The sequence below is a fragment of the Barbatula barbatula genome (assembly GCF_947034865.1).
Source record: "Barbatula barbatula genome assembly, chromosome: 8".
Taxonomy (NCBI): domain Eukaryota; kingdom Metazoa; phylum Chordata; class Actinopteri; order Cypriniformes; family Nemacheilidae; genus Barbatula; species Barbatula barbatula.
The window spans coordinates 16,384,235-16,400,516 of record NC_136771.1 but is presented as its reverse complement, the minus strand read 5'-3'; the positions used below and the strand labels follow the sequence as shown (position 1 = coordinate 16,400,516).

Genomic DNA, 16,282 nt, shown 5'->3' with positions numbered 1-16,282 from the left:
GTTATTGTTATGTTTTAGAATTATTGTTTCAAGAAACTATAATAAATAAATTCCCTCAAAACTGACCAAAAATACTGAATAGGGCGAGAGGCAAGAAACCATAGTGTATGATGGCCTGCTAAATAATTTTTATTTTATTTGAATATACCTTTATACTAATACAGAATAACAAACCACTCTACTCAGATCTACATTTATATTATAAAGTCATTTAGCAGACGTTTTTATCCAAAGCAACTAACAGATGAGGTAAACAATGGAACAACACAAGGACAACAAAAAGCTTAAGTGCAATCAAAAACTGGCCTCATATTAGCCTACCACAGTATACAGAGTGAAGATATATATATATATTTTTTTTTTTAAAGAGTAGGCTTTAGACTCTTTGTAGAGGTTGTGGGTTCCACATTAATGGAACCATGAGAGACACATCTGAAAAACAACAAATTCAACAGAAACCACATGGAATGATTAAAAGCCACAGTATACAGTAATAGACCTAAGTCAATTTGAACAAGAAATCAATAGATTGGTTTCAGTTAAATATTCAGTATTTTCATGTAAATAATCTTGATTAAGATTAAACAAACTTTCACACATAAAGGGATACAGTACTTCACCCAAAAATAAAAATTCTGTCATAATGGACTACCCTCTGATTGTTCCACACCTGTATAAATGTATAAAAATGTGTTCCACTGGTGGAAGAATGTCAGATCATCCCCTACTGACTACCGTAATATTTATTTTCCCTACTATGGCAGTACATTGGTGGTGAGTTCTGACATTCTTCCAAATATCTTCCTGTGTGTTCAGCAAAACAAATAAATGTATACATATTTGGAACAATCTAAGAGGGATTAAATGATGACAGAATTTTCAGTTAAGTATCCCTTTAAGACAATAGACTACCCCTGACTTAATGCAGCTGACAGACACAGAATGTATTAACATGCCCATGTCATTTTAGATTTTTGAAGACGAATGAACACGATTGGAGATATTTTTCATGGGGAAATAACATGTTTATTTTTTGAGATGGTGGTGTACTCTCAAATTGTTTGTGTATTCAAAATGTTTATATATTCACATGAATGTAAATTAATGTAGGCTCAAATTATGATAATAAAAATATATTAATAAGAATTATAATAACAGCAACAATAAAATAGAACATAGTCCATAAAGTCCAAGTCAATCTTAGAGAAGGTTCCAAAAGGAATAGAGGTTCTAAAAATAACTTCTAACTGTATACCAAATAGCAAAAGGTTACTTATATAACTTTTAACCTTTTTGATAATAAGAAGTTCATATTTTAACTTTAAAGTTCTTTTTCTAATTCTAAATGTTCATTCTCTTCTAAGAGTGTAGGCTTGTTTGATTTTATTCTGCGCCACACATGCAGATCGACGGCAGACATCGCAGTACTGAATGAGATATTTAAAAGCATATGGCTCTCAATTCTCTCTCGCGTTGCTGTAAAGTCACTGTGTCGATTCGTGTACGCAGCACAGCTTGAAGTTCACAAGCATGTTGTTTAAACATTCCTTGCGAGGCTGGTCATTGTCGCCTCCAGGTAGTGTAATGACTCAAATGACAGAAGCTTAACGAATCATGGAAGCAAATGCCATGATGCAGACGACCCAATCAGTAACCACGACTGCGTATTCTAATGTGTCCGTTTTCATCCGTTTACACAGAAACCGCAACCCCGAAGTTTTCAAACTAAAACGGGGTATGCAGCGTTTCCAAAAGTCTCAGTTTCCGTGGTCAAAAACTCCGGAGTAGAGTAAACCGTAACAAGAGTTATGTGTGTTAAGGAAAATCTTACTCACCCTCAGATTGTTCCAAACCTGTTAAATGTCTTTGTTCTGATGAACACAAACAAAGATTTTGGAAGAATGTCAGTAACCAAACAGATCTCATCCCCCATTGACTCCCATAGCATTATCTTCCCTACTAAGTAATTGGGAATCAGATCTTCATGTTCAGCAGAACAAATACATTTATACAGATTTGAGGGTGAGTAAATGATGACAGAATTTTCATTTGTATGTCAACTATCCCTTTAAGTCTGTTTTGTAGCTTTTTAATTTTTGGTGCATAAAAATGAATAAGAGAGATATAGCTGTCCACACTTCTTAAAACATAGCAAACAGTGATGTTTTGAGTATGTGCCAAAGTCCTGAATACTTGAATTGTAGGGAATCCCCTTCTTTTGTGAAAATAATAAAGATATTTTTGGGAGCAACTTTTTGACTTTGTTTTTTGTTCATTTATTAAAAGCTAATAACAACGTATAGAAAATCCAGATTTACATAGGTAAAACAGGAAAGATTAGAAATCAGGGTCCAGCTACAGTATGTATGCAATCCTATACAGTAAGACAAATTCATTATACAGTCATCAAAAGAAATAGAAACATTCAAATAAAATTGGTGATCAATGAGGTTGCTCTTGGTGTGCCATCTAGATTTACATAGTAGGACTAAAGCCTAAAGGACTTTCAGCAATCTTATAACATCATGACAGGTCACACTGCGTGATATGGATTCAATAAACTAGGGAACGACACTTTATGATGATGGCACTTTTTTTTTCATAATGAATTAGCTCTCTGAAGAATTTTAGAACTTTCTTTATGGAACTCTTTGTACATTAAAAAATCAGGGTCAAAATAATGGACTTTTAGTAGTTCAAGGAGTTAGAGCTTTTTTGCATCTGCTGCCTAAAACGTGGAACAGCCTGCCTCACACCAATTTGGGTTCAGATACTCTCAGTTTAAATGTATCCAAGACTGCCAAGCATACACTTAATGTGTGGTAATCTTTGCACTTGTTTTTTAGATAAAAAAGGTAATAATTATCATCTGCCTGTAAGACTTAAAAACATCTGCTCTGCTTAACCAGCCGATATGCCAGATCCAGGTCCAGCTCCAGTCCGGATCCAGCCTCTCATATGAAGCGGTAAGTGTCATCAGCCCATGCAAGGACTTCAGAGGATGCCAGCTCTGAATTCTGAACTCATTGTTTCACATTTGTATTTGTGTTTTTTGTATACAATGCAACAGTGTAACCTTTGCAAAGCGCTATACAAATACTTTTGAGTTGAATTGAATTGAAAAGACCTTTAAAGTCTTGTTTCCCCTGTACAGTCCAAAGACATACGGTTTTGGTGAATTGGAATTACTCAACGTGTGTGCACGTGTGTGTATGTGTACCGTGTGGTTTGGTTTTATAAAAGAAACACAGTCTGATCCTTTGTCTGTTTTTCTCTGTTGTGGGAAGGAGAATGCATCCATTCTTTCTTTATCTTTCAGCCTATAATACCAGATTAACCAGATTTCATTGAATGAAACGTGAGTTATAAAGTCACATCACTGTGTGGGAAACAAAGATGGACAACAGAAAACCACATGCATATAAATCAGTCTTACAATGTCCTTTTTAACCAGAACTAGCAAATGGTAACATTGACAAACAACCAATTCTCTGCAACCTGTGAATAAATTGTTTTTTCACTCATGTTTACACAATATTGTGACTGGAAAAAAAAGAATCTGGTATCATTTGATCTACAGTATTCTAACAATCTGTGATTGAAGTACCCCCCTGCACAAGTCCTTTTTAGATATTTTCCATTTCATATGGTTTGGCCTTGGTGTTTATATATACACCAGCACAGTCATAATGCTTTGTAAATATTGACACAATTTGAAAACTTTACTGCCCTGTTTGGCATGTCGACCTTTGTCATGTCCTTCAATATCAAGTCATCAGACCCTCCTTCTTGTGTAATATTAACTCTGCTCCCACCTAAAATGACTTTCAGTGATCTTTAGGGATTGTATGATTTGTAACATAATTCTGACAAACAACATTAAAGGTATGCATGAATAAAACATATTTAAACATTGTGTTTTAGATATAAAAATCTGTGTATGAAGAGAGTTATCTTTGGGCTGAAGTTGTTGCTTCTCTTTTGTATGTGTTGGTCTGCTTACTCTGGTTATTCGTCATATTCCACATGTCCGAAAGGTATGCAAATTCTGTCTTGCAGTTTCACAGCCTCTCTGCAAGCCGTTCGACAGACTACATCAAATGATCTTTCCCACCTCTCTCTGCCTTAAAGGAGATCAGACAGAAAGACTCTCAAAATACCTCTCTATTCGTTCTATCTCTTTCCTAAGAAGTAATGAGAAAGAGGTGTGGCTTCGGCTCTCCTGGGGCACGTATACCCGGAAACAGAAGAGGGGGAGGGTTTACCTGTACGGTGTTGGTGTACAGAGCCATAGAAGCACCACTGCACCTGTTCCTCTTCCCAGACTCTCCCCTTTCTGTCTCTCTCTCTCTCTCACTTGTACTCCAGACAGCATATCAAAAGGGATCAGAAAGGGGTCAACATGGATCCCAACCAGGCCATTGGGATTGAAAGAGACTTTGGAAAGGGAGACAAGAAAGAAAAGGATAAAACCATTAAAAGAAGAAATAGACCTTTTCTAAGATACCTGGAGAGGAGGAAGACAGATACTATTGTGGATGATAGTGATTGTAAAGGTGACATCAACATCGGGACTTTGGTGAGAAGGTGCCATTCTGACAAAACAGAGTACAGTGCTAAACTTAAAGGTAATTTATTACATTCCAGGCGGGTCACTTTTTTGCCTCATTTGAATGAACTTGCGATTTCTTAAAGTTGTTATCCTTTAGATCATTTTGTAGTAAAGCCTTGAGGCCAAGGACAAATGGCTGTCATCTCAGATTCCATTAGATCTTTGTCTGGAGTTAAACAGAAGAGAAGAGCATATGTGCGTACTGATGCTTAGCACCTGTTGCGTTGTTACGTTACAGAAAGAGCTCTATTCCCACTGGACTGATGTCACATATGCAAACTGAACCTCGGTCAGTGCTGAACATGGTAGTGGAACATTCGTAAACAACCTCAGTCACTATATCTATGTCATTTACTGTATCAGGAAGTTACTAAATCTACGAATATTTTCAAATTTGGTTTGTTGTTTCCGCACTGCCATCATCTCTTGCATTGTCATTTCATTTCTGATTTAATGGTTTTGAAAAACAAATGAGACATATAATAGTTTGTATTCATGCATTTATTTATTTTCACTGAATGAATGAATGTCATGACACTCTGTGTTCTGAATGTCATCACAATCACAATTTGACAGTGACATCAGCTGTTCAGCTAGCTAGTTTATCTAGTTTAACCACCTGCACTTAACAGGGAATGAAGCCTGTCAGGCCGGGCCAGTCGTCTGGCAATGTTATAGCTATGAAGACAGTCTTGTCACACAAGCTTCTTAGCACGCTTTGAGCTTTACGAAATACAAACTGAGTGGTTGTTTCGTTCTGATACTTCACGATTACTCCAACGAACAAACAAACAAACCACGTCACCGATGCCGTGATGTATTGAATGTCACACACGCAACATATTTGTTTCGGTGTATGTCAGCATTTTTACAGCATTGAACAGCATCTCATTGTAATTGTAAAAGCATTAGCGATCTGACTCTAGAATTGCAAACTGTTTGAAAATCTTTTTCTGAAAGTTCTGTTGTTTAATGGACTATTCTAAGCCATTTGATATATTTTTGTTACATTTCAAATGTTCAAGGATGCTTAGAGCTATTTATTCTCACTGCATAGTAGTGAATGTCATTGCCAACCATCTGTCATGTGACACAGCAAAGACGACTTTTAAAGTCAAATACTGTATCATGACCTCATTGAGAAAAAGGAAATGCTTATAGAAAACAGGGCTTGAGTTCAGGCTTAGCCAGACATTAAGTCAATACTTAAACAATGAAAAAGAACATTGTGTAAGTTAGTGTGAAAGTGTGGAATAAATGTGCATGTTATTCAGGCATGTCTGTCCAAGTGGAAAAAGTTCAAAGCAAACACTTGATCACATGACGCAAGGTCTTAGGCGCTTGCAGGGCTGGTTTCACTTGTGTCTGCGTGTGTGCGTGTGTGAGAGAGATATTAAATGTTTGCATCATGGGTGTTTACTTTGCGTTATTGAATCGAACCAGGTAGGGTGGGTGTCTTAGTCTCTGAATCCTTGATAGGCTTATAATTATTGATACAACACAAAGGTACTGGAGCTATATCAACATTGACAGAACACAGACACACATCGCAGGGCTGTACTTCAGTCCTGAAATGTTTTCCTGGGGAAATGTGATCTGTTCTGAGTGGCTGACTTAGAAATGAAGTCTTCAGACAGGCTCTGTGTTTTCTATTCATGGGAATATCCCGCCAGTGAAAGTCGGCTAAGATGCAGGTTCACCAGATTCAGATATTAATTTATTACTGATGAAAGATGCTAAGGTGACTTTGTTGTGATTCAGTTGATTCGCTGACAATCCTGAATGAAGCATTTTGTTCCAGCTATTATGCATGAAGACTTCAGTATATTACAGGGATTATTAAGGCAGACATTTATTGTGTGATTCAATGTGAATGAGAGTGAAACACAACTCCTCCATTGTGTCAGAAACTTTGCTCCTCAAAGACGGGCTCCTCAAATTATATTTGTGCATTGTATGCAATATTTCACAGTTAAGATGTCACAGTATCTGAAGGTCTCGGGTTTCTTGGCTGGTTACAATTTCAACCAATTAGAAGCACTGCATTCCATAATGTCGATGTAAATAAAATTTCTTTACAACACTGTACATATGAATACTTTGCAAAACTTTTAGAAGAGAGTCAAAAGATTTGTCTGTTTGAACACTAAGGTGCATCTTTCTGAATGTAGTTATGGTTGTGTGCAGGCAGCTACAGAAGATGTACACATGCTTTGCAGCATTACATCACCGTGTTGAAAAGTAATTTGACACTTGGCCCCACCTTTGCCTGTAGCCTCTCTTTTTTCTGAAAGGAGGAAGTGTTACATGTCGGTGATCAGGAAACAAAAAATCATCTCACTTCCCAAAGCACATGCCTACTTTGTTTGTAGTCTGATAGCAGACAGATATAGTGTCATTTTTTGCCTTTTTGGTTTAGAAATTTGTTTGTAATTTATGACACATTATAAGGATACAATTGAAAAGACTGTTGTTGTTGTTGTTACATAGGTGTGTTATTATTAAGCCGTGCACCTGCAATTATAAATATGATATGATAAATATTCTATGGGTTAGAATATTTGATGTGTTTGCATGTTTTACAGATATTTTCGAATAGATCTTATTTTGTACAATTGTGTCACTTTAGAAAAAATGTCTCCCCATGATCTCTCATCACCTACCTCTCCGAACATGGATCCAGAGGAGATCCGGCACAGGAAGATGATAAAGCGGTCAAAGGTCATTGAGGAGCTGGTTAGGACAGAAGGTGATCATCAGAAGGACTTGGAGCTCTGCATAAGAGAGGTTCTGCTTCCTCTAAGAGAAGCTCAGGCATGTTCACTGCTTTTTAAAAGAATACATTTATATGATTATTCGATTTATGCATGCATGGATTTTTATTGGGCTCTGCTGGATTGCTGGTAGGTGGTGGACGTGGATCGACTATTCACCAACTTTGAGTCTGTTTGTGATGTTTCGGCTGAGCTGCTTCACAGGTTACAAGAAGCCATAGCTGAACCTGACCCTGAAACACAACTCATAGGTCGATTTTAAACACATACGTATAACACATACATATATTTCTTAACAAGCATTAGCTTAATAAACTAAATGGTTGAAATGCTATTTTAGGAGAGGTGTTCATTCAGGCCAAATCTGTCATGGAGGATGTGTACAAAATTTACTGCTATCATCACGACGAGGCTAATTCTTTACTCAACTCTTACGAGGGACAGGAGGACATCCAGCAGCATTTTAGAAAATGTATATCAGCACTCAAGTAAGTCTACTTAAATGCATTAATTTGCAAGACTACACAAATATATTTAAATGGTATAACATTATTCTATATCATATTTTGATGTCTTTCTCCTCACAGGCAAATATATGATCAAGAGTAAGTATCGGTTTTATGATTTCAACAAAAATAACACAACCCTGCAAACGGGGATTTATTTAGACACTCTTTACAAAGGTTTATTGAGGGCATCATGACTGAGGCATACAATCAATGTTTTGCTTGTGATTATATGCTGTATATAAAACAATGTTTTCATTTAAGCTGTGCACATTAAAGGATAGCTCACCCAAAAATATAAATACTGTCATAATTTACTCACCTCTGAGTTGTTCCAAATCTAAAAAATAAATGTCTTTGTTAACATGAACAGAGGGAAAGATATTTGGAAGAATGGTTAAACCAAACAGTTCTTGGACACCATTGACCACCATAGTAGGAAAGATTACTTCATCATTGATTTTGTTCTATTGAACACAAAATATATTTTGAAGAAAGCAGGACAGCAAACAGTTCTGGGGCACTTTTGACTACCAATGACTTTTTTCCTACTATGGTAGTCAATGGGGTCTGAGAACTTTTTAGGTACAAGCATTCATCCAAATATCTTTCTCTGTGTTCAACCAGACAAATGTATACAGGTTTGGAACAACTAGAGAAATGGGTGGACTATCCCTTTAAACACATGACTTTGGCCTTGATAGTGTCATGATTTTCCAGGTGACAGGGAGATAATGATACATACAGTATGTGAATATGTACCTAGGTGAAGTAATGTCTGAATAAGTCTATTTATTCGTGTTATTTTGTAGAGGAAAGCCCAATTTGCTTGATATGGGTTCTCTGCTCATTAAACCTGTGCAGCGTATCATGAAATACCCTCTGCTATTGGCTGAATTGTGGAATGCCACACCAACTGACCACCCTGACAACAGGCCCTTACAAGAAGCGCTGACCACTTCAAAGATTATAAACTTCAACATTAATGAATTCAAGAGGAGGAAAGACATTGGTAAGAATCCTAATACAGTGTGTAAATAGAAAATATTCTAGTATCGTATTCACGCTGATCTTCAAAAATGCAAATGAATGAGCCTTTTGAACTAGATAAAACTTGTTTTATTTCAGTGCTGAAGTATAAGAGGTCTGATGATGAAACCTCACTGATGGGGAAACTCAATAAGTTCAACATTCACTCAATCAGAAAAAAATCTGACCGGCTAACAAGCTATTTCAAGATTCTCACCGGTGTTGAGCCACAGGTACTGAATGTGAAAACACGCCATATATAATAATCAAATGTCTTCAAAGGTAATGTGGAATTTTCCCTCCACAGGTGAGAGACGAAGGGTTTGACAGGCAAGAAAAGATTTTCCGTAGCCTTGAGAAAGCTGTGAGACAGCTAGTGAAAAACTTGAACTGTTACTTACTCTTCACTCAGGTAAACACAAATAGACATGTGTGACTTCCTTTAACTCCTGTTTTTTTTGTAGACGTGAAAAAGTCCACTTTATGCATTCTCTCTTTTGGATTTCTCTTTATACTGTAGGAAATGATATCCATTGCAATGCAGAACGCACAGGACCTTGAAGCTATATTGAAGGATCCCGACAAAATAGACACTAATGGCTTTCAGGCAAAGAAAAATGGCAATGACCCATACAAAAAGTTTGTAAGTCGTGTTGTCTCCGTTACAGAGTAAAGATAAAATGTTTATATTGTAAATGTACATGCATGTATTTGAAAAAACCTGGTCATTCAACATATTTGTGTGTCTTTTGTGTTTCAGAAAGATCACATGGAGCTCCTGGTTTTGGCTCCACTCTCCACTCTGCTGGGGATGTTTGCTTCACCCCAGAAGCTCATTCAGAAGCGTTATGATAAACTCTTGGATTTTTGCAGCCAACTGGATTCCCGATCCTCTAAAGAGGAACAGGGCCTGGCCAAAAAAGACTATGAGGCCCTCAATGCCCAGCTGCTTGAGGAGCTGCAATTCTTCAACCAAGCTGTAAGGACAGTCCTCACCAACTGCTTGATTTTTATAGTGAAATTAATAAGAGAGCTGATGGATGAAGCCCAACCACCCGTCCAACAGTTACCGGTGAGTTAAAGCAGGTGGAAAATGAATGATGCGGTTTAAAAAAGGAATGACAAAATTGTTTGTAGAGTTTTGTCCAAGGCATCTGACAGAGCATTTGTTTCCGAGACGGTTCTCCAAGAAAAGTTAGGGTCAAGTGTCTTGCTCAAGGGCAAAATGGTGATTTAAGAACTTGTTATCGGGTTACTCCTGAATCCAAACCTGCAACCACTGTGTTACCAAAAGCCATTGGCCTATTGTATTCCTAGTCAAAATGATCTTCATACATGTTTAGCTTCCCAGAGAACCTAAAAAAAAGTTCCCATTCAGTGCATGATTAGATTCGTTGTTAAATAATACCTGAAAGATCAGGTGAGCCACAAAATACAGCCACAAGCATTCAAATACATATAAAGCACCGTGTAATTGCTGTTTTATGTGTTCTATGTGTTTTGGTAGGTTCCCTTGTCAAATTTCAGTGAAGTCCAAAATTCTATTATGGAGGAGCTGAGCAACCTAGCTTTTGTCAATGAAAATTCCCAAAAGCTGATGGAACGCAAAGTGAGCTTTGAGAAGCGAGACAGGAAGATGGTAAGTTTACATTATACTTCATACGCACGTCATTTAGCCGTATTGGTGTTTAGGTCCCATCTGATAGAATGAATCTTTTTAAAGTGCTAAAATGTCTGACAACTCTCACAGCCCCCAGAGATCCCCAGACAAACAGAGGAACACAAAGCCAGGCTCCTGGAGGAGTACGCGGTGGATCGACTATACCAGCTGAAGCGTAACTGCAATGCCTGTCAAGAACAAGACATCAGCCTGCTAGAGGGAGAGCTTGTTGCTGTGTTGGAAGAGACAGATCCTATGGGCAGCAGTAGTCGCTGGCTGGTGGATACTGGATGTAAGCATGTTTTAATCTTTGTTTTTGTACTCAAATACCCTGCCGTTAATTTATGAAGATGAGATAACAGAGAAAAAAATAATTTTTTATGTTTCGTTTTTTGATTTTTTATCAAGCAGATGTATCAAGTTGTATCATGCAGAACTAACACTTGCTTAGATTTACAATATTATAACACAATATATTGTCTCAGAAATACTGGTTAAAATACTTTGTTTAGCACTTCTCGTATTACTTTCCTAAGATGAATCACTTTATTGTTTTCCTCGCTCTTCATGAAGCTTTGGGCAAAAGCTAAATTCCTGAATGTAAATGATATATTAACTAAAGCATTATCAAGTCATGGAAATCTTCTATGTGTTGTATCTAAGGTAGCTCTCCATAACCTTACAGCAGAGCGTAATGCAATCCCGTATGGATTTTCTTACATCACAAGTCTTTCAAGTAGCCTCTCATTAACTCCACAGAGACTGTTGCTTCACAACAGTGCCAACCTTCTGTTTGTAACTAAGTATGTCAGGTGACTTATCGTCTCTATTAACTACAGGTGAAGATATTTGAACAATGTAGGCCTACTACTATATACCACAAGTAATATTTTGTATTAACAGAGCATTGCGTTAACAACGCAAGGTTGTTGGTTGGATCCCAGGGGATTGCAGATACCTATGTATAAATGTATAGGATAATGCAATGTAAGTCGCTTTGGATAAAAGCGTCTGCCAAATGCCTAAATGTAAAAAATATTTCAGCGGCAACAACTTAAACGATGTGACCCAAACTTACAGTAGCCTACATAAAATCCGCAAATAATCAAAAACTGTTAAGTATTTTTTTAAAGAATTTATACAATAAAATACATGTTAAATGAAATATAAAATAAATTGTTATATTACGATCAAACGCAGTCAACTTCTGGCCAGCATGTGCCCGACGTTGTTAAGGTATAATGTGGCCTATTACCTAGCTCACTGTGTGGAATTCATCATTCTTAAGACGTCCTTCTCTTTTTTTATTCTTATTTTCTTAGATTTGCTTGAAAGCTGATACTGAGACACCGCTCTTCCGGTTGCACTCAGCTTTCACTCTTCTGCTCTTCTTTCGTTACATCTTTGTGTGCGCGTGTGTGCAGGTACGCAGGGCTATGTGTACTCTTCATTCCTAAAAGTCTACAACCCCCAGCGGGAGGTGACCGAGAGAACGGATGACTTTGACAACTTGAGTCTGTTCGTGTCAGGCAACAGGAGCAGCAGGAGCAGCAGAAGCAGCAGAAGCAGTAGTATGCGCAGCTTCAGTCAGTACAGCACTTCGGACAGTACGTCCCCTTCTACTGAACCACTGGATGAGCAGGACACCTCTGAGGACAACCACGTAAGGCACACATATATGACGTTTGCGTGCGTGGCAAAACATAATGATTTATGCCAAAGGTCAGATTTTAACATAGGAAATTGCGCATGACTAACGATGACTGCATCACAGTAAGAACATTTAATAAAGAAATTGGGTTAGTAAAGAGTTCATAATGTTACCGTGCATGTATTCACAGCACCCCCTACTGATCGTGTCAGACTAACTTTACTTTAACTTTCAGTTCTATGCAGTTTACGCATTCAAGGCACGCTGTGATCAAGAGCTCACACTCGAAGAGTACCAGCACGTTCGTGTTCTTCAGTTTTCAGACCTCGGTGGTAACAAAGACTGGTGGCTCGCTGAAGCTAACGGACAGAAAGGCTACGTTCCTGCAAACTACCTTGGAAAAATGTCATACGCCTAAAACCAATCTTTCCTGCTTATTTTTATGTCAATATTCATGTGATTGAAATAAAGACTGTATTTTAAATTAAATATAGACAATATTTAAACTCAATTATGAAGGTCAACCCAGCACAGATTTTTGCACTACATTATATGATGCTACCAACAGTGTTTGCCTAAACTATAGTCATTGTTACTCAGACTTTGTTATTAATCACAAAATATATTTTGTAAAAACAGATGAAAATCACAAATTATTGTATATAGTAATATATTAAAGCTTGTTATAAATGAATAAAATATTCCCAATCATGTAGTTGACCATTTGTCTATTTTCTTGTGCATATTACATTTTCTAAGCATTTTTACATTTAGAACCTTAAGTAACACCTGGTAAAAAAAACAGACATTTCTAAAAAAGGAAGTTATTTATTGAAACGTGTCATTAAAATGGAGCAGCTTGTTATCAGTGATGTGGCTGGCTTTGAAAAAAACAACTGAGGCACAACTTTAAACCGAACCATCAGAACGAGCAGTTACATTTAAATTCAAGTGACTTCACATACAGGATTTGTTTTCTCTTAAACATAATCTGGCGTTTCGCCACTCATTTTTTCATTTTTTTCTGTGCTGCTTTTTTCTTCACCATTTGCAGACGTTTCATAGCATTTAGCTGAGACTCCTGTGAGGTGGGTGCTTTTCCATCGGCTGAGGCCTTTGCCCCATTGTTGTTATTACTACTGCTAGAACCATTGCCACCATTGCCTCCTCCATTGCTTCCTGAGCCACCGTTGCCTCCCAGACTGCTAGACGGTACTGCACCAGGTGATAAAGATCCAGTCACCGTCATTTTCCCTAAACTGTCTCCACTCGACGAGCGGCTCAACACCTGTTTGCCAAGTGTGAGAGGAGGGGGTGGTTTAATGGGTACCGTGTTGGAACCATTGTTCCCATTACCAGTTCCACCACCTCCTGTTGGTTTGGTGGCCAGACCTGGTTTAACATTGGCCAGTGCAGAGAGTCCCACAGCTTTAGAGCCTGAGGGAGGTGGAGTAGATTTACTACCACCCTGCTGACTGGTACCTAACTTGGTACTGGAAGGTCCGACATTAGAGGTCTTTGTAAAGGCGGCCCATCCTGTCAGGCCCCCACTTGGTGGCAAAGAAGTGTTGTTGCTGGAAGAGTTTCCTGAAGCTGCAGATGTCTGAATGGAAAAATTAAACATCAAATATTACTATACAGATTTCATAATAATTCTGAGATGTCTCCGCTGCTTGTGAATATACTCACCTTCACCTCTGTTCTCTTAAAGGCCTGGAATGAACCTGTGGTTTCTGGTTTGGGCTTCAGCTCAGCCTTCTTCACTAGTGGATCTTTCAACATAGGTACTGCTGTTGCCAAAGGAGGAGCCGGTTTCTGTGGGGGTTTCTGGGTCTTTTGAGCCTGAGACATTTAAACACCCCCTAATACGTGTACAGTAGCTACCATCATATCACATAAGCAGTTAAGTGAAGCGCATTTAAAAATAACACAACATCTTACCATTCGCTTCATTTGCCTTGTGCAACGAGCACAGTACCACACTAGTCGCGGATCGTTGACATCCTTGTCAGTAGCCTGAGGTTTGTGACACTCCTGATGATATAAATTATGACATTCTTGACACTCAACAAGCTGATTTCCAGATGTGACGGTCATTTGTCTAAGATGGGAAAAAAAGGGGGATGAATTTTGCATAAACATAAGTACAAAGTCACTGTACTTGTTAAAACACTGTTTTGTTAAAAGTGTGTTGAATCCATCAAATAAAGTTTATCAGACCTAAGGTCATTTAACAGTTGCTTATATTTGACATCACTTACAGGTACAGGTAGGACCCTTTAAATGTGTTGATCAAGATCATAATGGTGTTAGCTAATGGCTCAGACCCTTTTGGGACCGGCCATCGCTGTATGCTGCCACATCATCACTCACCGACAAACCACACAAGCAAGCCCCATTTCCATGGCAAAGTCATCAGCGTTGGTTTCATCGTTGTCTGGGAAATCTGGTATAGGAATATCCTTAGCTGGAAAAGCAACAGGAGATAAATGGCTGTCCTGTCTTTCAATGCGAGGTTTTTTAGCCGGCTCTGCTCCGTCCCCAGGTTCAACCCTAACCTACATGTATCATGTAAACTTGAATTAGTGGTATACAAAAACAACAAATCTTACAAAAAAGCTGTAATTTCCTGACACTCACCTTTTCCAAGGACCTTTTCTCACCCTCTTTCTTGGTCTTCTCTGAGGGGCCTGATTTACTGCTGCTGGCGATAGATGATGAAGATGAACTAGAGGTGGGCTTGGAGTCCTGTTTGGTCATTTTTGGTAATAACACCTTGTTCACTTCCGTTTCCTAATAAATAGAATTAATTAAACATTAAACGCACCATTCATCTACACAAATAAATGCTTTTTTTTTTTAATCTGATCACCTTTAGTGATGTTCTGAAGACGGAATCGCTGCCCCTGGCTAAAGACTCATCCAGGAGGGCCTTTAGTTTCTCTGCTGAGTCTTTGCTTTTGGAGTGAAGGTATCCCAGTCCTTTTAGAAAGATGGGGTCTAGTTCTAGACTTAATGTTCCAGCCATTTTGGCCAGCGCCTAGTAGCGTTGTACGGTTTTAAATAACAGCAGATATTACTATATTTATTAACTCTATGAGCTCTCTTGACTATATAACCGAATGCATTTCTATCGCGTAAAGTCTAGTTTTGCTAAGCTAGCTAAGTCACTTGGGCTGACTCACTGCTTAAAGCTTTGTCAAACATATAAAACGTACTTATACAGTGAAATATTGCGTCAATATAACAATTACCATTGATCAAAAAGGAATCAGTTACGATTCTGCTGCTTGAACTGGACTGACTAGCGCACAGAAATAAACTAAACGGAAGAACAATTGAAATGACAGAGGGGGCGGGGCTTAGAGGCAGGAACGCTGTCCAAAATCAGTCACATGCTATACATGTTCACTATCTTCTGTTTACCAACATTTGTAATGTGTCATTAAAATGTTACCCACTGTATTTGTCTATTTTCAATTATTGCAATAAGGCTGTTAAATGACTAAACGTTGCTATAGCACGTGCACAGCTTTGTCACGTGACAACCGACACCTTTCTCAACGCTATGCTAATCACAAGGGTTACTAGCTAACTACAAATACTGCGTGCGGATTTCTGTTAATATGTACGGCGCCTGTCTAACAATATACTACCCCATATTTATTTCACAGTAATATACAAAAGAGCGAAAACGTTTACAAAGAGCGAAATAAACTCCCACGTCTCACTGGAGAATTTGACTTTATGAGCCGTCCAGCGCCCCCTGGAGGTGAACACTTTTGCATAAAAAGGAATGTATTATAGCTAGCGTCTCATGTCAGAGATACTCTTAATACAGAGAGGTCTGTAATACTTCAAATTTGAGAACCCTTAACGGCTAACAAAACCCATTGACATCCATTCAAAAACATCAGGTCTCCTTTCCGGCGTTCCGCTGAAGACAGGGCGTTAGCATTAGCACTTTATTTAAAAGGGCTTTTCTTATATTTCTTTCCGATGTGTTTCCAATAAATAATTCCGACGTCAAAATGTTTCTTCTTCTTCAGA

General features: G+C 38.1%; 2 protein-coding genes across 2 annotated transcripts; one reads left to right on the top strand and one right to left on the bottom strand.

The window, feature by feature from the left end:
• Nucleotides 1-3,829: 3,829 nt before the first annotated feature.
• arhgef38 (Rho guanine nucleotide exchange factor (GEF) 38) lies at nt 3,830-12,950 on the top strand. The gene is made up of 15 exons (XM_079462994.1): nt 3,830-3,885; nt 4,060-4,628; nt 7,242-7,426; nt 7,520-7,637; nt 7,727-7,874; nt 7,974-7,991; nt 8,705-8,904; nt 9,021-9,154; nt 9,229-9,333; nt 9,442-9,564; nt 9,682-9,993; nt 10,429-10,560; nt 10,672-10,873; nt 12,006-12,244; nt 12,468-12,950. The coding sequence occupies exons 2-15, from the start codon at nt 4,403-4,405 to the stop codon at nt 12,648-12,650; spliced, it is 2,325 nt and encodes a 774-aa protein (XP_079319120.1). The 5' UTR covers nt 3,830-3,885; nt 4,060-4,402; the 3' UTR covers nt 12,651-12,950.
• ints12 (integrator complex subunit 12) lies at nt 12,931-16,279 on the bottom strand. Its single transcript, XM_079462995.1, has 6 exons — nt 15,105-16,279; nt 14,873-15,025; nt 14,606-14,790; nt 14,174-14,333; nt 13,922-14,074; nt 12,931-13,835 (listed from the first exon to the last, which is right to left on the bottom strand). Exons 1-6 carry the CDS (start codon nt 15,258-15,260, stop codon nt 13,239-13,241), a joined length of 1,404 nt encoding a protein of 467 aa, XP_079319121.1. The 5' UTR covers nt 15,261-16,279; the 3' UTR covers nt 12,931-13,238.
• Between the last annotated feature and the right edge of the window lie 3 nt (nt 16,280-16,282).

What these genes read in the sequence shown, in the direction of transcription:
- arhgef38 (XM_079462994.1), top strand. Translation starts at nt 4,403, where the DNA reads ATGGATCCCAACCAGGCCATTGGGATTGAAAGAGACTTTGGAAAGGGA. An exon ending in GTACAGTGCTAAACTTAAAG is followed by an intron (nt 4,629 to 7,241) that starts GTAATTTATTAC and finishes GTGTCACTTTAG; the next exon opens with AAAAAATGTCTCCCCATGAT. An exon ending in TCACCGGTGTTGAGCCACAG is followed by an intron (nt 9,155 to 9,228) that starts GTACTGAATGTG and finishes TTCCCTCCACAG; the next exon opens with GTGAGAGACGAAGGGTTTGA.
- ints12 (XM_079462995.1), bottom strand. Translation starts at nt 15,260, where the DNA reads ATGGCTGGAACATTAAGTCTAGAACTAGACCCCATCTTTCTAAAAGGA. An exon ending in TCTTCAGAACATCACTAAAG is followed by an intron (nt 15,026 to 15,104) that starts GTGATCAGATTA and finishes TCTATTTATTAG; the next exon opens with GAAACGGAAGTGAACAAGGT. An exon ending in AGAAAAGGTCCTTGGAAAAG is followed by an intron (nt 14,791 to 14,872) that starts GTGAGTGTCAGG and finishes TGATACATGTAG; the next exon opens with GTTAGGGTTGAACCTGGGGA.